The 23,467-nt window shown below is 38.8% G+C and overlaps 2 protein-coding genes across 7 annotated transcripts in view; both read left to right on the plus strand.

Annotated features, from left to right (window-relative positions):
• Window positions 1-2,088: 2,088 nt before the first annotated feature.
• On the plus strand, window positions 2,089-10,446 carry LOC141017945 (uncharacterized). Of its 4 annotated transcripts, none has more exons than XM_073492763.1 (13): window positions 2,089-2,576; window positions 2,701-2,769; window positions 4,191-4,312; window positions 4,405-4,465; window positions 4,597-4,749; window positions 4,914-4,985; window positions 5,110-5,202; window positions 5,327-5,383; window positions 6,063-6,125; window positions 6,913-6,975; window positions 7,751-7,813; window positions 8,846-9,037; window positions 9,220-10,446. In XM_073492763.1, exons 2-13 carry the CDS (start codon window positions 2,709-2,711, stop codon window positions 9,555-9,557), a joined length of 1,338 nt encoding a protein of 445 aa, XP_073348864.1. In that variant the 5' UTR covers window positions 2,089-2,576; window positions 2,701-2,708; the 3' UTR covers window positions 9,558-10,446. The 4 variants fall into 4 exon arrangements, with proteins under 4 accessions (XP_073348864.1, XP_073348865.1, XP_073348866.1 ...); XM_073492764.1 differs by having other exon boundaries at window positions 2,488-2,576; window positions 5,122-5,202; window positions 9,220-9,653; XM_073492765.1 differs by lacking the exon at window positions 7,751-7,813 and having other exon boundaries at window positions 2,488-2,576; window positions 9,220-9,653.
• A 602-nt stretch (window positions 10,447-11,048) lies between these two features.
• LOC141018034 (A-kinase anchor protein 7-like) overlaps window positions 11,049-23,467 on the plus strand; it is a 50,565-nt gene continuing 38,146 nt past the window's right edge. For 2 of the 3 annotated variants that reach the window (XM_073492890.1, XM_073492891.1), the window contains exons 1-9: window positions 11,049-11,620; window positions 11,720-11,975; window positions 12,598-12,756; window positions 12,977-13,131; window positions 14,005-14,141; window positions 16,293-16,453; window positions 20,294-20,406; window positions 21,293-21,339; window positions 22,500-22,600. In XM_073492890.1, the coding sequence (XP_073348991.1) occupies window positions 11,456-11,620; window positions 11,720-11,975; window positions 12,598-12,756; window positions 12,977-13,131; window positions 14,005-14,141; window positions 16,293-16,453; window positions 20,294-20,406; window positions 21,293-21,339; window positions 22,500-22,600 (1,294 nt within the window). In that variant the 5' untranslated portion in view covers window positions 11,049-11,455. The remainder of the gene's footprint in view (window positions 11,621-11,719; window positions 11,976-12,597; window positions 12,757-12,976; window positions 13,132-14,004; window positions 14,142-16,292; window positions 16,454-20,293; window positions 20,407-21,292; window positions 21,340-22,499; window positions 22,601-23,467) is intronic. The other variant, XM_073492892.1, reaches the window with a different exon arrangement.

A 23,467-nucleotide genomic window follows, 5' to 3' on the forward strand; every position in this document is an offset into this window, starting at 1 on the left:
AGACATGACATTCAAATGTAAGTATTGGGTTTATACTCGGTTTTTACTCATTTGAACATCCAACGCCAGATATGTTAAACTTCAAGGGACTATAAAACCTCAAAATTTTAACTTTCAGTTAAAATACGTGAGGCTGGTAATGCTATGGTAAATATAGTTGTTATTCACCAATGGGTTAATGTTCATTTTGTAATGTTGATAATTCAATTTAGATTTGACACATTGTACACACACACATAAATGTACACGTTTGATAGATTTGAACCAAAACAGACTTTAATGCAATAACATCTGGTGACGCAACCAAGAAATACTCCGAAGGCTATACCGTCCCCGTATTAGGTGGCTCTCCAAATAAGGGAAGAGAGCCACCCCGGCTGGTATGGTCGATACCCAAAAGGTAAAAACAATTAAAGTATTATGCAGATGAATAAATATTGGAGTAAATCTAGATATATATAAATATTATAATAGAAGAATTTTTATTAGGAACAATCCCAGCTAGACACATATACACACGAACGTAGCTGGGATTAAATTTAGTAGTACAGTGCAAAGAAAAGTGCTGGATAAAGTGCTGAGTTGCATTAAATATCAAAATAAAACAAACACATTAGTATATAGTTTTATATATCGACCCCAAATGCATTATGGGTCGTAGATATAAAGGCAGTGCTTTAAAATACATCAACCTAAAAGCATGTAACCGTTATAACCAGCAGGAGTCACTCTCCCCCTTGAAGAGCCACAAGTTTGTGCCAGGGAGATATGTAGGCTGCATATATGGGGGATAAAATATGACAAAATTGTAAAAGTCAGATAAAATAAATAAAGTAAGATAGATAAAATAAATAAAATTAGTAAAATTCAGATTAAGTTCATAAACTCAAATAAAGTTTGTGGAAGTAAGGTAAATTTAAATAAAATAAAATAAAAATAAAATATAATAAAATTTGTAGAAATCAGATAAAATTTATAGAAAAAAGATATAATTTTGGTTTCATGAAAACATCAGTGATTTTTTCAATAGCTCCCAGGTTGTTTGACTGATTGACTCAAATTCAATGCCGAAATGTCTTTGTATACTGGTTGAATGACACACACCACTTTCTATTGGACTTCAGTGGAATTTCTTTTTTTCATGAATATTTGAATGAAAAGTCACCATTTTTCATGAATACATCGGCTGTTTTTTTCCCAATAGCTTCCAGTTCAATCAATAACAGTGTATCAGAGAACACAAATTATTTTTTTTAATTTATATGCTTCAGAGAGTGGTGTAGATGGCAGATTAGAAGGCCCTTCTCCAGCAGCTGTTGGAGGCTTCTGCAACAAATGTCCTCAGTGCATCTGTACAGTTAGAGAGTAGATCAGCCTGATTATTACTGTACAAGCAAAAACATGCAGCTGAAGTAGACAGAGAAGGATAAACGACTGCTGCAGCCTGCACACTACTACTTGCACCAGTGGTTCAACATAAATTATTTTGTTTCCCTGGCTGTGTGTGAAATCACTTGTAACGGAAGTATCCCAGTCTCCCTTACAAATAGTGTGATTTTAAGAGTTGTTGCATGAGGGGGAAATTACCAACCTTTGCAAAAGGACTACAGCAAAGTTAAAAAGTTTACAGTGTGTTCGAGCCGCTGTTTGAGCACACCGTTTCAACTGATTTCGCCATTTGCACCAAATGTATTCCAGTGTATAACTTTTTGATGGTAAACATGTGATTTTCTACAAATCCAGTAAACGGTAGCAAAGGTTACTCCTTTGGAGAACAAAGTGGAAATAGTCACCAGACTCCCTTAAAAAACACTCAATTTTGTGATTTGTTGCGGTAGGAGAAACTGTATAAACCTTGTAAAACGCGCTATACAACATATTCTTAACTATTAAGGTCTTCTTGTTCATTCGGTTCAAATGAACTTATCTTAGTGCAGTGATTTATTTTGGACTAAGTACATTTTACATTTACATCCAGCCCTGACTGTAACCCAGGGTGGGATCAGCCAGCGGCAGCTTCGCGCATGCGCGACTCGCAGTCTGGACGCGAGGGGTGAACTTCTCCTGCTCTGACTGCAGCTGGGAGGGACTGTTGCGCGAGGACTGACGAGGACTGTGCCACCTGTGAGTGCTTTGGGAACGATACGTGCTTTCACGTCAGAGTCTCCACAAGTCTACAAATACACCAGAAAAAGTCGCTAGATTTGTCGCTAGTCGCTTTTTTTTTTAAAAAAGAGTCGCTAGAGGGGTCTGAAAACTCAAAGACAAAGTCGCCAAGTTGGCAACACTGGTGTCCTCCGTCGACCAATTATTGTGAAGCATCCTGCACGTCGTGACGTCGGACAAGCAAATCCCCGCGTTTAACTTTCACTTTCTGTTGACTGTAAACGGGAGGTGGTGAGTAATCATATCTGCGAGACCGGAGCGAAAACACGATCTAGACTTGCCTACTTTTATTTTGGTTAAATACCTGACGGCCGACTTAACTAACAGTAGCTGCTCGACTGTAGCAGCTGCAGCAGTGTGACACTTCACACAAGTTTACTGAAGTCTGTCATCGTCGTGTCAGTTCAAAGGTTGGTCTTTCTCCGTCCTCCCACCCTCTTCTCTATTCTGCACCTATACACAACACATTATATTAATCAAATACAGGGTTATACATATTTTTTTGTGTGTGTGCGTGTCTCTCTTTTTCCACAGGTGAAGTCATGGCAGTTTTACTGAAGTCAATACGAAACTACAACAAGGAAGCAGCCCGTGTGATCGAGCGTAAGTGGCCATTTTAGAGAGTGCAAATAAATCATGAGACATAGTTACACAATTCATAAACACAGGTGACTGTTTGGATGTCAGATTGGTGCTGGAAACAAAGATCTCTCTGCTTAACTGAGTTTCAGTGGTTGATGTAACCAAGTACATTTACTCAAGTATTAAGATAAGATTCGAGGTGCAGAATTTCAATATTTACAATTTTAGTGAGGTAATAATACAAACTCAGAAATATTTATCTTTTCCATAATTGAATAAACAAGCTGTTCTCAGAGGAGAAACACTGTTTGAATATAGAAAGGTGGCAGGGTCCGCCACACATGTAAACAAAGTAAAACAGTATGAAATTGTGTTGTCCTTTAAGGTCAGTTTGTTTATTCAGTTAATTCCTTCGTAAAAACAATTTATTAAGTTTTTCTTTGGCATAAAAAAGTCTATGAAGATCTTTTCTCTTCTGATTAAAATGTCTTCCCCAAAACCTCATAGTGCACCTTTAACTTGTGTTTTTATATTTTATGAAACTTTATACATATATTCAACTTAATCTCAGAGGTAAATATTGGACTTTTTACTTCACTACATTTGTCTGACAGCTCGAGATACTTTTCAGAATATGTAGTGGTTTTGATTTCGACTTTTTCTGATAACATCATCCTTTATGGCTCTCCTACTTCTTATGCTAGATAAGACAATCTAAAAACCCTCTTGGATTAGCTGGAAAATACATCATCACAAAGCTAAAAACGTTTTCTGAGTTCGTGAAAAGTTGACTTTTCACAACCTTAAACATCTAAAGCAGGAAAATATGACATACACATTAAAGGTGCAATATACTGTATAAGAATTGGCCACCTGTTGAATTCGTACAAAGTAAATGGTAACCAGAGTAGCTGCTAACCACTGCAAACTGTAGCTGCCGTTAGCTACCTAGTTAGCTCACTTAGCCATGCGGCTAGCAGTCCAGACTGGGAGTTCAAAACACTGAGGAAGAGTTCACCACAGAAGCCATGGTTAGCATGCTCAACATGCTTTGCAACAGAACACATAAATGTCAGAATGTCGAAAGTGTTGTTCTTCACATTATGTTGATAATTTTATTGAAGTTTTGAATATTTTCAATCAGTTTTTTTTTTTTTTTTTTTTTTTTACATTTTGCACCTTAAATGCGACAGTAATGTAAATCTCAAAACAACACATATAATAGTGAAACAGGGACCATTTTACTGCAGAATGACTACTTTAACGTTTGATCCTTGAACTACATTTTGCTGCTAATACTTGCATACCTTTACCCTACGTGAAGGATCTGAATACTTCTTCTACCCCTGCTGAATTGAAATCTTGCTGTGTTATTATCAACCATGATCTTCCCAACACCACACCTGTTGTTGTTGTTGTTGTTGTTGTTGTTGCTGCTGCAGGGGCAGGTTTACACACTGACTCGGCTATCAAGTCACTGACTCGAGAAGACCTGCGTGACCTGATTCCTGGACCTGAGAAATTCCAAGTGAGACGGGACATCTATGAACTAATCCACAAACAGGTGAGCTAACAAGTTGAAATGTACAGATAAAGAAAAATAACATGGTTGGAGAGTCAAATGTCCCATTCTGTTATGGAATATTTTTGTTTCAGAAGCCAGTTGAAGTGCTCCTTAGAGAGCTGAAAGAATTCATCCCACATGAACCTCTCCGGGGTATGTACAGCCTTGCTAGAAGCTACTTTCACTTTTACATTTGGCAGCTATTTTAGTTTGTTGTTTTTGGACCATGTTGGCGGAGGCCATATATTGTATGTAACACACACAAACTGATACTCTTCCTCCAGCTGCTCTAAATAACAACGGGGTCTTGGTGGATTACCTCCACATGCTGAAGGACATGAAGGGCCAGATGGATAATGTCCAGGGTTTCCTTCATGCTCACATTGATCTTCTGGAAGAATTAAAAAATGCTAAGCCACAAGAGGATCCTGAAAAAGGTTATAATGCAGTTTTTTGTTTTATTTTCATAAACATCTTTCACCCGGCATCAGTTTATACTATTCCTAAAGTATTCAGGAATGTCTTACATATAAAGGTTTGAAGTTAATCGGTTTTATTATAGTTGGAGTCAGTAATTGCATTGTGCCACTGTGCCTAACAGGCCCTTTGTCAGACACAAGTCCAATGATGCTTGACGAAAGCCAAACTGGTGGCCAATCACAAGGAGCACAAGGTAAATCTCCTCCTCTTCACACTCTCATGACACGTTTAATGGGTTATATGTACTAGAACGAAGGTCTCTTCTGTAAGGATTCTTTAAGAGTCATTGAGTGCATTTCTACTGTTTTATGTGACAGACCTTTGGCCAGGGAATGGAAACTTTGGTGCCAGTGGTCCAGTTGTGTTTTCCCCAAGTGTTCGAAATGGTTACAATTCACAAGAAGCAAGAGGTTTGTGGCATTTAATGGGTAATATTCACTTTGAGATTCCATCATAACTCAAAATTTAGTTGATTTGGAAATGTATACTATGAGAGTCATAAAGTGTATTTCTGTTTTATATGTTTTATGCCAGGTGCAGGAAGTGGTTCCTCTTATGGCCAATCCGGCGTCGCACCACAGCCAACACAAGGTCATTCTTGTTCTACACACTTTTATGACATATAGTATGTTTTCATATTACTGTTTGCTGATGTTTAGCTGCCCCACAATTGTGCTTCTTTTGGCTGACTGTCTTCAATTGTCTGACTGAATCTGGTGTCACATATGTAATTTGTAGTAATTCACTTTTCGATTCATAGACTCCATTGTACTATATACTCTCTCCTTTAAAGAAGACCTGTTGGCGTTTTCATTTTTTCCCTTTCCTTCAGTGCTCTACAGGTTCTTGTGCATGTCAAATGTCTTGAAAATTAAAATGTCGAAGTCTATACCAACAGGAGCTCCTCTCTCTTACAGAAAACGCTGCTCCTGAAGTGCCTGAAGCGCGTCGTCAGTTGTCCCGCCTTTAATTTTGCGACTTTGTGACATCACACTTGTCACCATGCCGGACATTAGCATAATTTATGCCTGGCAGCTAATTTGGCACATAAGAATTGATTTGGCACAGCTGCTCTGTTGTTATTAGTTGCGTTGGGTCAGACATGTGTGAGCTGACCAATCAGATGAGACTGGGTATTTAAGAGGGCGTGCCTTAAAGAGACAGGAGCTAAAACAGAGCGTTTCAAACATATACAGTGGACAGCACTGATTTGGAAATGTATACTATGAGAGTCACAAAGTGTATTTCTGTTTTGTATGTTTTATGCCAGGTGCAGGAAACAGGAGTGGTTTCTCTTATGGCCAATCTGATGTCCCACCACAGCCAACACAAGGTCATTCTTGTTCTACACCCTTTTATGACGTATAGTATTTTCTCATTAATGTTTGCTGATGTTTAGCTGCCCCACAATTGTGCTTCTTTTGGCTGACTGTCTCCAATTGTCTGACTGAATCTGGTGTCACATATGTAATTTGTAGTAATTCATTTTTCGATTCCATTATAACTTAAAGTAAAGCTCTATTTTTGTTCTAGTAAGTTCCCAAAAATATTTTGAGCTTCAAAAGTTAAGTTACCAGGTCTGCCAGGCCTTTCATCAACTAATTTAAAATACTCCATTGTACTATATACTCTCTCCTTTAAAGAAGACCTGTTGGCGTTTTCATTTTTTCCCTTTCCTTCAGTGCTCTACAGGTTCTTGTGCATGTCAAATGTCTTGAAAATTAAAATGTCAAAGTCTATACCAACAGGAGCTCCTCTCTCCTACAGAAAACGCTGCTCCTGAAGTGCCTGAAGCACGTCGTCAGCAGTCCCGCCTTTAATTTTGTGACTTTGTGACATCACACTTGTCACCATGCCGGACATAAGCATAATTTATGCCTGGCAGCTAATTTGGCACATAAGAATTGATTTGGCACAGCTGCTCTGTTGTTATTAGTGGTGCTGGGTCAGGCATGTGTGAGCTGACCAATCAGATGAGACTGGGTATTTAAGAGGGCGTGCCTTAAAGAGACAGGAGCTAAAACAGAGCGTTTCAAACATATACAGTGGACAGCACTGATTTGGAAATGTATACTATGAGAGTCACAAAGTGTATTTCTGTTTTGTATGTTTTATGCCAGGTGCAGGAAACAGGAGTGGTTCCTCTTATGGCCAAACTAGTGTCCAACAACAGCGACCACAAGGTCATTCTTGTTCCACACACTTTTATGACGTATAGTATTTTCTCATTAATGTTTGCTGATGTTTTGCTGCCCCACAATTGTGCTTCTTTTGGCTGACTGTCTTCAATTGTCTGACTGAATCTGGTGTCACATATGTAATTTGTAGTAATTCACTTTTCCATTCCATTATAACTTAAAGTAAAGCTCTCTTTGTGTTCTAGCAAGTTCCCAAAAATATTTTGAGCTTCAAAAGTTAAGTTACCAGGTCTGCCAGGCCTTTCATCAACTAATTTAAAATACTCCATTGTACTATATACTCTCTCCTTTAAAGAAGACCTGTTGGCGTTTTAATTTTTTCCCTTTCCTTCAGTGCTCTACAGGTTCTTGTGCATGTCAAATGTCTTGAAAGTGAAAATGTCAGTCTATACCAACAGGAGCTCCTCTCTCCTACAGAAAACGCTGCTCCTGAAGTGCCTGAAGCGAGGCGTCAGTAGTCCTGCCTTTAATTTTGTGACTTTGTGACATCACACTTGTCACATTAGCATAATTTATGCCTGGCAGCTAATTTGGCACATAAGAATTGATTTGGCACAGCTGCTCTGTTGTTATTAGTTGTGCTGGGTCAGGCATGTGTGAGCTGACCAATCAGATGAGACTGGGTATTTAAGAGGGCGTGCCTTAAAGAGACAGGAGCTAAAACAGAGCGTTTCAAACATATACAGTGGACAGCACTGATTTGGAAATGTATACTATGAGAGTCACAAAGTGTATTTCTGTTTTGTATGTTTTATGCCAGGTGCAGGAAACAGGAGTGGTTTCTCTTATGGCCAATCTGATGTCCCACCACAGCCAACACAAGGTCATTCTTGTTCTACACCCTTTTATGACGTATAGTATTTTCTCATTAATGTTTGCTGATGTTTAGCTGCCCAGCAATTGTGCTTCTTTTGGCTGACTGTCTCCAATTGTCTGACTGAATCTGGTGTCACATATGTAATTTGTAGTAATTCACTTTTCGTTTCCATTATAACTTAAAGTAAAGCTCTCTTTTTGTTCTAGTAAGTTCCCAAAAATATTTTGAGCTTCAAAAGTTAAGTTACCAGGTCTGCCAGGCCTTTCATCAACTAATTTAAAATACTCCATTGTACTATATACTCTCTCCTTTAAAGAAGACCTGTTGGCGTTTTCATTTATTCCCTTACTTTAAGTGCTCTACAGGTTCTTGTGCATGTCAAATGTCTTGAAAGTTAAAATGTCAAAGTCTATACCAACAGGAGCTCCTCTCTCCTACAGAAAACGCTGCTCCTGAAGTGCCTGAAGCGCGTCGTCAGTAGTCCCGCCTTTAATTTTGTAACTTTGTGACATCACACTTGTCACATTAGCATAATGTATGCCCTGCGGCTAATTTGGCACATGAGAATTGATTTGGCACAGCTGCTCTGTTGTTATTAGTGGTGCTGGGTCAGACATGTGTGAGCTGACCAATCAGATGAGACTGGGTATTTGGGAGGGGGGACCTTAAAGAGACAGGAGCTAAAACAGAGTGTTTCAAACATATACAGTGGACAGCATGAGAGAGAACTGTAAAGCTATTCTTATTATAACATAAAATGAACCTGAAAATGAGCATAATATGTCTCCTTTAATGAATTGATTAATTAGGTACAGTTAAAATTGTGTTTGTTGTCCTTTTGGGAGCCTCTTGAATGTGTTAGTTCTGCAGGTTAATCAGTACAGTATCCTTAAGAGAAGCACTGACTATCAACTTTCCTATTGGCAATATTGTACTTCATATAGTGGGTCTGTATGACACGAGTCACAGTTTGCTTATAGTTTTTAATGTATGATTCTGCGTTAGTTGCACACTAATTTTCTCTTTCTTTACCCACAGTGATGTACAAGAGTGTTGTCAGTGGTAAAACCTTTGGCGCTGATGCACAGCTGATGAAAAAAGTGGAGGATCAATGTCAAGACTCCGTTCAGTTTGTTGCAAGAAGCGAGGATCACAAGATCACCGTCCTCTTCTGCCCAATCAGTTCACGAATTGGGGCAGATGTTGATGCAGCCATGAGCGATGTTGAAGGTAAGGGAAAGGTTGCGATGGTAAGTGCATGTGATTAGTTTGCAATATGGTCTATAACTTATATAACCAACATATTCATGTATTGGTAAAACAAAATCTTTATGTATTAAATGTTTAGCTGTAAACTACATGTATCCATCCTCACTTGCTGACACTCCTTTCCTTTCTTTTTGTGTCCACAGGTGATGACAAACAAGTCATTCTGGTGCTGATGCACCACACACGTGAGCCCAAGAGCACAACAAATATAAGAACATGGTCTGATTACAAAAAAGTAGTGTTACATGTACACGTTTACTATCATGAGACAAAGAATGGATTACTCTCATGCCAACAAAATACTGATGCTGTCTCCGCGATACGGAGCAAATTACTGGAGTACAGCATTCCGAGATTTCAAGATACCAGTGGAAATGCCCTGGGTATGGGAGTTGAAAGTGGGAGGACTACTAATAGAGGTGGTAACAGCAGTAGTAGTAGTGGTGGTAGTTCGTGGTTTAAATCTCCATGGTCTCGTTAATAGAGGAGGTGGTGTTGGTGTTAGTAATGGTGGTGTATTTCAGTTCACATCACAAGTAAAACTTTATGTAATGGACAGCATCAAAAGCAAAAACAAAACGGCAACAGCAGTGGGCTGATTTAGACCATTTACTGATTGCAGAAAACATAAATTTCTTCTTCTAGATAAAACTAAATCAGCTGCTGAGTGTGGTCTAATGACATCAGTATTCATGTTAATCATGTTTGTAAATAGCTCAACACAGAATTCTCAGCACATTTAAAGCTGTTGAATTTTAAAAGCTACATCATGAAACTTGTGTTTTGGCTGTTTTTGGTGCAAAACCTCTTTGAAATATAAGTCAGACTTCGTAGATCATAGGAGAAAAAAAAGCAGAATTTAGCATTTAAGCTGTCATTGACTATCCGATTATATGGGAAGCGTTAAAAGTGAGTTTAAATTTAACCTTGTTACAATAAAATACTAATCACACAATCAAATGTCAGCTCCCTAGCTACTACAATCACATGAAGTATATACTGTTAAAAGTGTGAAATGGATTTGTGCTTTGTAATGAGTAGAAGGAAAAGAATACTAATAAGCAGTGCCATTGTTGTGTACACACAGCCTTGACTGCTGTGCTGCTGTTTGATCTTTGTAATTTTATTTTATTGCCAGTGAGGCTAATATCTAACATTTAAGTTTCTCTGTATAGTAAGACCTGACTTTACATAAGTGATTTAAGAGTGGTAAGGAATGATCTCTGTGTATACATCTAGATAAAATAATTATTGCTGTAAAGCAGGAATTTGCATGTTTGTTGTACTTTATTGTAAAATCTTGTTGCAGATTGCATATAAGGTGTGATGATTAATACATCTAATAAACTGAAAATATGGGTGTAATCATACTGCCTGTGGTCCTTTTTATTATTAGCTTTTAAATATATGTTGATGGCAGCAGATAAAAAGACCAAAAACATGAACCTGGGTCATGTATTTTTTCAGCTTATACAGTGTTAGGATAGTGTGGATGCAATTGCACTTTGAATCTGTCATTAATGATAATAATAAACAGTAATTCACCACACATAATGTGTATTTTATGTCAAAACACTTGTATGCCTATACTTTTGACTATACAATTTTAAGAACAATGCAATACTCAACTTATTGAGTATACATATATATTATATATTAATAAGATACTCAACATGGCTACAAGTTGTCTACAACAGATGTAGGAATGTGTTGACAGTAACTCATATGTAGTAATTACAGCTGAACTGTCCAATGTTGAATTTGTAATCATAAAATGTAAGTCAAATTAAATGAAATTAAATGTATTACATTTACCAAAACTTAACTGATTCATCATTCATGTTAATAACTACTTTTAATGTATCAGGTGTCTGGTGCTTTTATTCTGGAAAGAGAAAAGCTGTTTTACTCTGAAAAACCAGGCCGGAAGCTTGACATTGTTTACAAACAGAAGCTCCTTTCAGTCGGCTTCTCAGTTAGCGAGTGTTGTGGAGCTAAATTAGATTTTTTTTCGGACTTTTTTTCCGAAAATGGCTGCTACCAACGAGCTTTCTGCACTACCATCATAATGCCAAGTTATCAAAATGACATTACGCTTATTTATGCTAATTTGCCGCACAACTCCGTTAGAGACAGCTAGCTAACAGTTAGCTAGCTCAACAGATGCGTCTGCAGCATGGCTGTCTGATTCATTTCAACAGGTGTTAGCTACAGGGAGGCAACTCTCATCTCTAGAGGTAACAGTCCCGAAGAGTTGTACGCATATGTTGTTTCTTTTTGAGGCTGTGTTAGCTGTAATCGCTGTTCAACTAGCCGGCTGTTGACGTGAGTTAAGTTAGCTAGCTAACTGTAGAAGTTTGTCTCACTTGGTTGAGTGTCATGCTCTTCGGCCGCGTGAGCCCGATCATAAGGACCTGTTCAGAAATAGTTGGCTCACAGAGAGTTTTTGTCGTCTGTAAACTATCAGTACGTAGGCTGCATCCCATATCTGCCAGATATAACGTCAGAGCACTAAAGCCATCTTCACACCGGTTCCCGCTTAAGGTAATTAAAATACAGGTCTTGGGAAGAAGAACAAACTCCTCGTGCTGTCCTAACCTGATAATGTTTGTGAGCTAGTTGTGTCATTCCTCTTTGTTTTAGGCACACTCCTGTCTGTACCAGCTAACAGTGTGTGACATGCAGGCGGCCAGTATCTCGTATGGCAAAGAGACCACTGCGGTTGCCTTAGATGATGGTGATGATGATGACGATGAGGGTGGTGTTGAAGTTGTGGTTCAACAAGATAGTCGGACAGAAAACAAGGAGCTGAGGAAGACAATGGTGATCCCAGGTCATGTGCATGCAGTCGGCATGGAGGTCCAGCCAGATGAGACTGCTGGAGCCTCCACAGTGTCAGGTGAGTGAAACGGACTGCCTGAGATGCTGACAGAATATGATTCAGCACCACGGTCAGTGATGAACCCAACCTAAGGGTGGGCTGTTGAAGGCTTGGGGCTTTCTTTTAATTTGTTTTGAAATAAAAAAATAAAAAAAAGATTTAAAGCTTGGGGTCTTGAAGCAAAGCAAGCACAGTGATATCTGGTGACTTGGTTAACAGCCCCTACAGCCATGCGCTAAGGCACAATAACAACATGTGATTTTTTTATAGTTCTAGTCTCATGTGTGCAAATATATTCCAGGAAGCCTGTAACCTGTAGTGGCCTTTCTCAGAAGTGTTGAATTGAATCCACCAGATATTTTCCTGTTTCAAGTATATCTTAGTACAGCTCATCCTCACAAAGTAATGTTACTACAGCATGTACATGCATGCTGTAGTAACACTACTACAGGACTACATGTACTACAGGAATATCCTCAGGACTGTAAGGATGTTTACTGTGTTTTTGATCCATACCCATCACTTGTGCATGTACCCCATGTGTATGAGTGCTCTCTTTTGTGTTTTTTGCATTTTTGTTCATACATACATGGTATGTGTGTTTTTTGTTGTGTTTGTGATTTATTGCTTCTCTTGGCAGCTCCAGCAGATTCAACTGAGATGAACATAAAGAGGAAGAGGAGGAGGGAGAAGAGGAAACTGATAAAGAAAAAGCTCAAGTCAGCGGATACCTTGGACAATTTGATGTCAGAGCTTCCGTTTTGTCTGACCAGCCCCTCCACGTGGAAAGAGCTGGGATGTGTGTACACTCCTAATATTACTTTTCAATGATTCTTTGAATCATAAGATGCCTGAGGAGTGTGTAGTGAATTTATACCTTCATGGTGGTAGAATTTGTTGCATTACTGTTGTATTAGATTGACTCAGTTATAGCTGGGTCTACTTAATAAACTTACACGCAAAGTGTAGGTCACTAGCTAGCTGGATTTTCTAATGTAAGATTTGTTCTTTCTCTCTAGTCACCAGCTCCGAGTCAACCGAGAAGAAGAGAAAGAGGAAGAGGGGAGACAGCGGAGGGCGAGTGGATAGTGAAGAGGATTCAGAGAAGAAGAAAAAGAAGAAGGAGTGTCAGCGACCCAACTACTTTGTCTCCATCCCCATCACTAACACACAGGTGAGGAAGTGCTGTACTATTCAATTGCTTGCGTACCTTAAACCTTAAGCCAGAGTTTGCAGGCATTGTACATCATTTCTAACAAAATCGCAGATACTTCTCTATCAAAATTTTTTCAGCTGATACGAAGCTACCAAATTCACAATATACATTTCACAACATGTATGTTTGTTTTCAGTGAACCAACTGCTCGGAAGACTTTCAGAAACAATTTGTGTTTACACCTCCATAACATATTTTTTTACAGAAAAGCCCAGCAACATTTTTCATGCGATGGATTATCTATCTTAAGCATGTTTCAAGTCTTTTAAAGCTATTTCCCACAATCTTATACTTACTAAACCCTTAAACACTGATGCTTAAATTAGAGTAAATCATTGTTTTAGAAAATGATGACTGTCGACCCTTGTCCCTTGTACGCTATCAATAGCAGAGAGATAAGAGAAGCTGTTTCAGAAACCCTTTGAACCCTTTTGTGTCGAAGACTTCAATCTGTTCTCTTTAGATTATTGATGGATTTTGTGTGACATAATGTCATAGTCAGTGTAGCTCAATCTATCACAGGAAAAAATGTTCAAGATTCAATTTCCTGACAGACGATGACGCTGAAAACTTAATGCTTGTTGACCTAAAAGCTCCTCTGATTGGACATTGATTCACCCCATAGTCATTATCTATTGATGCCTCATCTGTGATGCTGGACTGCAGAAGTTTCTCCTCCCCTCACCTCCTTTCCACTTACACAGCCAGTCCTCCAGAGAGAGGAGTGATGGTGAAGGATGCGAGAGTACAAGCAGCCACTGTATATTACTACATCTGCCTTATCGTAATTGACGTCTGCTCACGATTGAAAGTCAATTTGTCCAATGACAGATCAGTTCAGCTGTGATCGAGGTCCAAGAGATGATCCTTCAGCAGGAGCCTCGATTGGCTAAAGCCATGATTCCTGTCCCAACTCTCCACATCACGCTTTTAGTCACTCATCTCGCCAATCAGGAGCAAGTCGACCTGTGAGTGGATGCAAACACATATATACCAACATTCTATATATTGATACACATGTCAGTGCCTGATTCTCTCAGTAATATTCATACACACACCCTGAAAATGTCAGAGTTACCTGTCTTAACCTAATGAAACACATCCCAGCAAATATTTAGTGACCGTTCAGTTGTCCAGTTTTGGTTCAAAATGAATTAATTCATTGAGTCGTTCAAATTTGGTTTATTTCAGTCATTTCAGTGTATGATTTCCACAACAATAGTAGAAGACAAATAATACACTTTTATTCTCTGTACATATAATAGTTCCAAAATGGAGCTAATGTGGAGACTTTAACTGGCCATCACACTTTGACTTTGTTGCTCTTTAAAACACATGATTTTGTGGCTGAAATCCCTGAAGTCAAACGTCTCCTATGTACGATTGAAGACAGCTTGGATAAAGAGTTTCCCTCTTACAAACATCACAGACATAAACAATGAGACATGAATATGATTCACATTTAGATATACATAAATGGACAATGGACACAAAAATAACTGCGGTCAGTAAAAACATTTGTGGGACGGAGTGGTGAAATTTTGAGTGTTAAAAACTGTGATACAGTAAATTAATGCCAATTGCTAGAACTTTTTCACCTCAATGTTATCAATTACACCTGTGATTTCCTTCTTTGACAAATCAAAACGCCAGCCTTTGATAAGGGATAAGCCTGAAAATTATCTTTTATTATTATAATGATCATTTTATCAGGCCATCACAATATAAATACACATGATGATAACAATGACATCACAATATCTGTGCAACTGAAGAGGAAAATGTGTTTTGTATAAATGTTTTTTCATGAAGCAGGAATCATCCATTATGAAGAGATTTCAATATTAATGATTTTTCAAAGCAGCTGAGGTGAAACTGTGTAGACCAAATTCGATAGACGTAACACACACAGCAACATGATCATGTGTCAGTATTTGAATGCCAAACAATCCATTAACTTGTAAAGGTTGAGCTGCTACAAAGCAAAACAGGTTAGAGTTCAAATAATCAAACAAAATGTATTCAGATACTGGTGCTTGTGCATCAATAACAATGATTGCAGAAGATCATATATGTTGCAATATTGATTTATCCTTTCCTTAATATACACACAGTCATTTGTTCAGATGAGTACAGATCAGCTTTTGACGTACATGCATGCACACAAAGACCTGTACATCTTATTCTGCTGTGACCTTTTCTTATGTCTAGAATAAAGTCTCTCTTTAGTCCTGCTTTCTCCTTCTTCCTTATTGTTCTCTCACTGCAGCTAAAATACTACAATCAGACAGAGTACCCCTCAAATTAGTTTGCTACAGTCATATCCTCCACTGCCATCAGTCTCTGTGATGCTGATTATCACAGCATCAGATGGGTAAGATAGCCACAACAAACTCTTGCCTATGTTCGTTGCAGCAGTGAACGTAGGAACTAAAGTTACCGCTTGAAGACAGGGATGCAGCGTTCTGCAGTGACTAATTACACAGCATGTCACGTTCTCCTGTCTTATCTCTTCCTCTCAGCACTTCCAGGAAAACTGGTTGATAGGTCTATAAATATTTTATGTTTAGATTCCAGTAATGAGCCTTGAAAACACTGCTGACAGTCATTGAGGCTAGAATGCAGCCTGAGCAGTTTATTCCAATTAATAATCAGAATAAAGTTGCTCATTCTGACATAAATTTCATCCCGTTCTTTTGCAGTATCTAAAAATATGTCATGAAATTGGTCGTATTGTCCCACTTAAGTTCATCATCAGATTGTAATGGGACATAATGGCAGACGTTGCGGACCAATCCAGTGTTATCAATGAGGAAAAATGCTGCCAATTTGTGTTATTTTTAGATGGATGAAAACAGTTTCCGCCTTTTGAATGTGTGGCTCATAAAAAGTTCAGATTCTGAGGTTATCATTCCAATATTTCATCATTAAGGAGCTGTGGAACGTGCCAGCCATGTTATGTGATGAAATTGACGCTTAATCTACATCAAGCAAAAGATTGTGTCATTACTAATCACTAGATTATGCAATATGAGAGGGAGAGGGAGAGAGGAGATTATGGTGAATTGGTGCGTGCATGTGTATGTGTTGTGCATATTCATGTGTATATTTCTTTTTAGGGCGGCGACCGTGCTAGCGCAGGTCGAGCCATCATTGGCTGAGCTGCTGGGTGGGCGTGATCTGGTGCTGCCGTTCTCAGGGATCGGTCATTTCAGGAAGGAGGTGGTGTTTGTTGGGCTGGCCCCCGGACAGCACAGACACACACTGGACAGTCTGGCAGGTCAGTGACAAACATTCATTTCTTCGCTCTCTTTGTTATTTTGTCCTTCTTTCCTTCTCTGTCCTCCTTCAACACTTCTGTCTGTGTGTCATCACAAATATTGAATTCCATTTTCCATCATGTAGTTTTCTAAGTGTGTCTCGTGCTGTAGGGGATACATTTCACGGGAGGATGTTAATGTGATACATTACTTTCTCTTTTGTGAGTGATGTTTGAACTCAGGGGGGGTCAGCTAAGGAGTGCTGCAGCTGGTTGGAGAATTAGCTGTCCTTCTTGAAGATGCAATAACGGGGTGGATGCTTGCTGTCGTAGGTGGGGCTGTGCTGTGGGAGGTCACAGATCGGACAGCTTTGGGAGATTGTAGCGTATGTTCTGGGGGATTGTTATTGGTAAGCTGACCAGGCTAATGCTGTGCTGACATGGATTCAGGCAGAGGGACAAACAAACAGTCAGAATTGCAGGACGAAAAAACAAAACACGCGTGAGGATATGTTGATGTTGTATTGTTTAGAAAAAATTGGAATAAATACATATTATTTCATGCCTATTATTATATGTTGCAAACTTAAAATTAATGCTGAACTCCCTTCAAACGTAGGGTCAATAATTTCCAACATGTATAGTGAAAGAAAAACTAAAAAAACAAAATTAGCTTCTCATTTTCTTGATCATACTTTTATTTTAATTCCATCACAGAGGACAGCAAAAAGTTAAAAATATTTTAACTTCAGAGGGCAATGGAGAATACAAGCAATGTTGCCATTGCTTGTATTCTCTGCTGACCTCGCCTAATTTTACCACCCTGTTATCATCAATTAAATGAGATCTGGTCTGCAATTTAAAGCAATGTTAGGTAGAAATTGGCATTTCGTGCGATTTGGCGCCCCCCACAGTAACTACAACATACAACTAAAACATCGGCCTGAATCCATGTGAATGCAGCATAACTCTCACACTCTCACAGGCTGGACACAGTGGATGCCTTTGAAAGAGCGAGAAAGCAAGAGAGGGAGAGAAAGTGAAAGTGCACAGGAAAGAAACTGCCCCTCACCAGTTGTGTGTATTCTCTTCATGTCTGTGACATATTCTATAAGTAAAGACATTAAAACTGTAGTGAATTGCTGGTATGATGTCCATACGACTGTCTACAGGTCGTTTTCAGGGCTATTTTTGCTGAGAACTGCGTGTGTTGCGGTAGACTTAGGCGAGACTCTGAATCTCTATATGAAGCGACAAAGCAGGTGCGCTTGACTTGACGTGAGAAGCGCGACTTATGCATCTAGTGTTGCCGGTCTAACCTGTTAACATGGAGGCTGAAATGATAAGCGAGAGATAATGCCACGCAGCAGGGCTGCATGCATCCAGTGTGTCTAGTCGGCCTGTCATATGTGGCCTAAGCCTGACTTTTGACTTGGAGTGAACCATGGAGCAGGTTAAAGAGAAGAAATCTAGGAGTTAATTACAACTAGTATCAATAAACATAAAAATGTGCCAAAAGTAAGGTGAGGATTCCAGTTCCAATAGTAAAACTCAACAACTAACATAATAATTAATTTATTAATTCATATTTGGTTGATTTTTTTGCTAATTTCAGTGTAGGATTTCCAAAACATTTGTACAAAACAAATAATGCATTTATAAAAATAAAATACTTGCACACATTCCATGAACAAAACAGGAGCAGAAGGGAGAAAATCTTACATTACCTGCCCCTTTCTTGATAGTAAAACAAGATACTGTAGATGTAGATCGCCATCCCTTTTTTGTTTACCTTTTTCTTTTCACAAATCATATAAAAATTCAGCAACACATACACAAATACAATCAATAACAGTCGGTGGATGTAATAGTCAACCAATGATTTGATATTCCGTGCAACCACGTCGTTTTCCTTTAAACAGCCAATTTGGTTAAAAGATTTGGTATTCGTGACTTTTTTCTCTTTCCCTTTCTCTGTCTTTCTTGTGTGTTCACTGCAGTCTGTGTGTACCTTGGGTTGTGCATTTGATATGTCTTCATTTGTCTTCTGACATTTGTCCTTCTGCATCTGTGTACATCTGCAGAAGCATTTGCGTGTATGTTTTTGTGTTGTGCCTTTGGCAACAACATTAAGCCAACATTTCTAAGAGGATTCCTGATCCGTTGCTCTTGCGACACCAACACACACACATGCACAAAGTAAATAAGCTCACACATGCTTAATACGGCCCATTTCGACTCTAATACATCGGAAATATGCAAGGATTTTGAAAAGTTGACACATGCAGTTATGCACATTTACACAGTAAATGAGGGACTTTTTGCTTACCATACATATCACATATGGTCCACCAACTTCTGATTCTTTGTGTCTCTATCTCTGGTGTTCATACTGTAAATAAATACATCAGACTGTCTGAATGTACAGTATTGGAGCAGCATGTTTGCATTCTGCTTAAGTGAGGATTTCCGGGCTGCTCCTCTTTGCTTGGATCTGAGCAGTTAATACACACGTATTAACTGCTCAGATCCAAGAAAATACTACATTTAGCATATTGGTGAAGGCCAAGCTGTCACAAATCCCAAAAGGCGTTTTATCTCAGGGAAATGCGAAATGCAATAAATGAATCTTTTGAGAGCGCACCAAAAGGGCCCAGGTTCTACATAATTACCTCGGCTGTCAGGTTTAATTTTATCTCAAGTTTTCCACTGGAATTGCATGAAACTTTCTTTGTCAGTAGATGGGGACTTAGTGATATGCTTTTCATATCAAATGACCAAAGGAGGGTGTTTTATTGATAGAGGTTGACAGAGTTTGAGAGGGTTTGTCCTCATAGTTTCCAACTAAGTTTCTTTTGATAAACTAACTGAACCAACCAGCAAATAAATTGTTGTAATATAGAGGAACTTTTTATTTATGAAACATTACTCGGCAGCTGTGTTTTTCAATCCTTTTTCTGGGGGCCACTTGTTTCCCTGCCCCAACACATTTGATTCAGCTCATCATCAAGCTCTGCTGAAATCTGATACCGACCAATTTATTTGAATCAGGTGTGTTGGGGCAGCCCCTGCCTGCAGCCACTGCCCTACAGTATTCCACTACACATTCCTACATAATGACAAATTTAATCAAACTCATTTTGTTAGCTTTGATATGTTGCACACTAGTTTTTACTCCTTGCAATGGCACATTTTTAGAAATGTTACAAAGGCCTTACTTCAATGTTTTAAATGTTTTGTTCTTAACTTATATTTATACTATATGTTTTTAAATAAAGGACAGCAGTAGCTGTTGAGTATAGCATCTAAAGTATTAATATTCATGACCTAATATTTGCACCAGAACCAATATTCTGTTGTTGAGACGGTAAAATCTGCATGTAGATGTGGTGTTAAGCTCCTTTAAAGTAAAACATGTACACAGCAGCATTAAAACCAGTGGTGCCAAATGGTTTCATCCTTTTCAGAGTTTTATTTATATATCTGACATGAAAAATGAAACTTCAACAACAGAACATTACTAATGGAGAATCTGTGTTATTGCTGTTAGAAAGGCAAAACAAGGATAAGGCAGGAAGTCAGCCTCTCCCGTCCTCTCGTCTGCTCCCTCCACCACTGTTATTGATTATGTACTAACCTTTCTGTCCATGGAGAGCTCCTCTTCTAAAAATACCTCTGTAGTTTCCTCCTCAGTTGTTATGTGTTTTTGTCCGTCTGGGTCTGTCCTTGCATGTTCATGACCTTGTTCTTGTATCTGTCTGGTCATGACCTCTGTCACACGATTCCTCTGTAGGCCTTATAAATAACATGGTTGCATACATACGTTTTTTTGTTTTTTAAAATGTTATACGTATGTTGCAGAGTTGTTGCGGAGCCGTTTTGTGGAGCAGGGTCTTCTGCAAGGAGACAATCGTGGGTTTGAACCCCACCTCACCATTATGAAGCTGTCCAGAGCATCAAAACTGCGATCTCAGGTAAACACACATATGATACACACAATATATTAGCTTGAATGTGTCTTTCAATGTGAAATTCAGTGTGTCCCTCCACACTGGGATATCAAAAAACATAACTAACCTGAAGTTCATTGTCTTCTTACACATATGAGACAACAGTCAATAGATGGATTTTCTAACAAGTGGTGATAAAGTCATCATACAAATGAAAAATTATGTTAGAAGATAGCTGCAGTTACATAATAAAGAAAAAAATAATCAAAACATAAATTTGCACAGGCACAGCATGGATTTTTTTTCAGTAATGTCAACATAGATTTTCATTGTATTACTCACTTCAATTAATCTTTAATACACAGTCTTAATTAGTGTTTTTTCTTGTAACAACTGACTTTGACAAAACTACCAAACAGCTGCAGTGATGCTCCTCTGTTGTTGCCAGACATCCTTTTTTATTCACATCCATCTCACTGGCTGTAAAATGTGTCATCCAATAGCTAGATGCCAAATTATGGCTCCAGCCAAAAGTACTTATTGAAATAACACGTCTGCTGTGGCAATTTAAAAGGATGTTGAGGGAACGAGGGAGTGGGTTAGGGTTAGGGTTAGGGAATGGTTATGAAATGGATAAAGATATAAATAAAAGGTATCAGATGGTGAGGACGTGAGGGGACAGAGAGACAAACAAGATTCCAGAGGGGAGAGACAGGAAGGACGGCATCCATCCCTTTTTCTTTTGTAACCTGATGACACCTTATCCTGCTTGGCGTCTGCCGGGCGGCAGTCTTGTCTTCCCCCAGTCTGTGTGTGTATGTGTGTGTGTGTGTGTGAACAATGGTTGTGAATCTCCTGAAAAGTGTAATAAACATGACTATAAACAGTATTTTCACTTTGTGTTTCTCAGGGTATAAAGCGTGTGGACCCAGCTCTCTACTCCAACTATACTAACAAGTAGGTGTTTGGATTTCACAAGCAAATTGTTCAGGAAGTCAAGTATTTCCGGGGTCGTACTCCACAATAAGTGCAGTTGGACATTGTGTAACGATTAGAGTCCATACTGCCTGCGTACTATACATGTAAGCAAGACATATTAACCAATTTCTAGAGACGGGAAAGAACTTCAGCATAACTCCAGTTCTGACTCTTAACATTTTTGTGACTCACTGGTGTTTTTAAAATATTTCAGGACCCTTTAATTTTATTTGCACTTTAAAGGTGAATTCTGATTTTAACCCTGGTCTCTATATTTACGTGTTTTTGGCGATTCATACTTACCAAATATGATAAGTAAATGACTTTGAAAATCTAGATGAGACAACAACTGTAACTGCTCACCGTGCAAGATTTTAGAGTTAGACCTCTTCATGGTCCATTACTGAGACTTTCTGGTTACAAAACAAGTCGTATTATTTAACGAAAAGGTCTATCTGTAGGAATCTGTTTGATAATGTTGTCCGACACTTAAAATAACTACCTCAGAAGAAAGATAGTTACTATAATTGTTGAGACTCATCCCAGGATTGTCAAATACTGCCGCTTTGGGTTGGCAGCTCAGGTCGAACACCAACCGAAAGCAACAGAATTTGACGATCTTGGTATATGACTCAACACTTAACTTTCTTGCTCCAGGAAGTTACATTTTGTTGCATTAAAATTAGTGAGCAGGCTACTTTTCACTGTATGCATATTTCCTGAAGCTGCGTGCTGATTGTTGTCTGTGAGCTTCTGCAATGCCTGCTAGTTGTCATTGTAATAAGTCTCAGTGTTGTGACTAATCAACCTCGATCCGTGTTTTATTTTATTTTGATTCTGTGTTGGGACCTTGAAATAGAGAAAATATTTACGAAGGTATGGGAACCCTGTTAGATATACATCAGTTGTATTTGAACAGCAATATTTTCAGTTTTGTAGTTTTTGGGAAAAAATACACATTGGCCCAATATATAACCACAGAGCTTAATTTGGTCATAGCGTTTAATTTGAGTGATCGTTGCCACCAGGCGACTATAATGACTGACATCTGCCTTTTTCTGTCTGCTGGAGGCAGCAACACCCTCTTCTTTGTCTTCCACTGTGTCACTGTCACTGTCTGTTCTCCCTGTTGCACTCAGGTTTTTTGGAGACCAGACAGTTGAGCGGCTGGATCTTTGTTCCATGTTGAAAAAGAAGCAACAAGACGGATATTACCACACTGAGACTTCACTACAAATTGGTTAGTACGCACGAGCACCCACAAACAACACTTCTTTGTGTTTGTTTGTTTGTGCAGTTTTGAGCCTGCAGAGGGCGCTTTCTGCTCACATACAGGACAGTGAGTTTCTCATAGTGGTAGTTGAGCAACATTTGTTCACAGCAGCATATTTAGAGGTAATACAATGCTGTCATTGTTATCTTTTTATTTACATGTTTCATCTTTATCTATGTGTTTGTTACGTTGGTCATTCAGTACCATTTGTAAATGTTGTATAGATTTGCAAAAAACTTTGAAAACAGTATATGCAACAATACTTTATACCAGTTAACAAAGATGGGTTGATGATGGAGACTGGAGGTCAGTTTATTTGCGTATGTGTATTGAAAGAGACAGCATCAAGCAGCTGAGGCAAACTGGCCTAATCAAGCACCGTGGGGAAACTCAAGCTCATTTCCATTTTTGACATGGCTGCCCAGTTTATCACCCCGCCAGGTCTTTTCAAAAGTTGGCAGCACTCGATGGATGCAGTGCTGGTGGGCCTGAATGAGTTGCTGCAGTTGGTTAAAAAGTTTGATGTGGATGGAACATGTACCGCTTCTGATGTGCATTTCCTGAGGTGTGGCAGTGAAGCGTGGAGAAAATTGTCCCCTTTTTGTCACAGTTTGAGTAGATTTATTCTGACTGTTTTCAGATTGTGTTGGCTGAAGTAAACAAGTTCTTGTTGTCTTGGTCTTCAGCTGGTAACTGAATAGAAGATATGCTTGGTTGAATGAGACTCAGTGTGTTGTGGATTAAAAATATGGCACAAATCAGATCAGTGTACAGAAATTGATGAACAGATTTTTTATATCCTGAGTCATCTCTCATCTGTGCTGCCAAGGCTTG

This window comes from Pagrus major, chromosome 22 (assembly GCF_040436345.1).
Source record: "Pagrus major chromosome 22, Pma_NU_1.0".
NCBI lineage: Eukaryota > Metazoa > Chordata > Actinopteri > Spariformes > Sparidae > Pagrus > Pagrus major.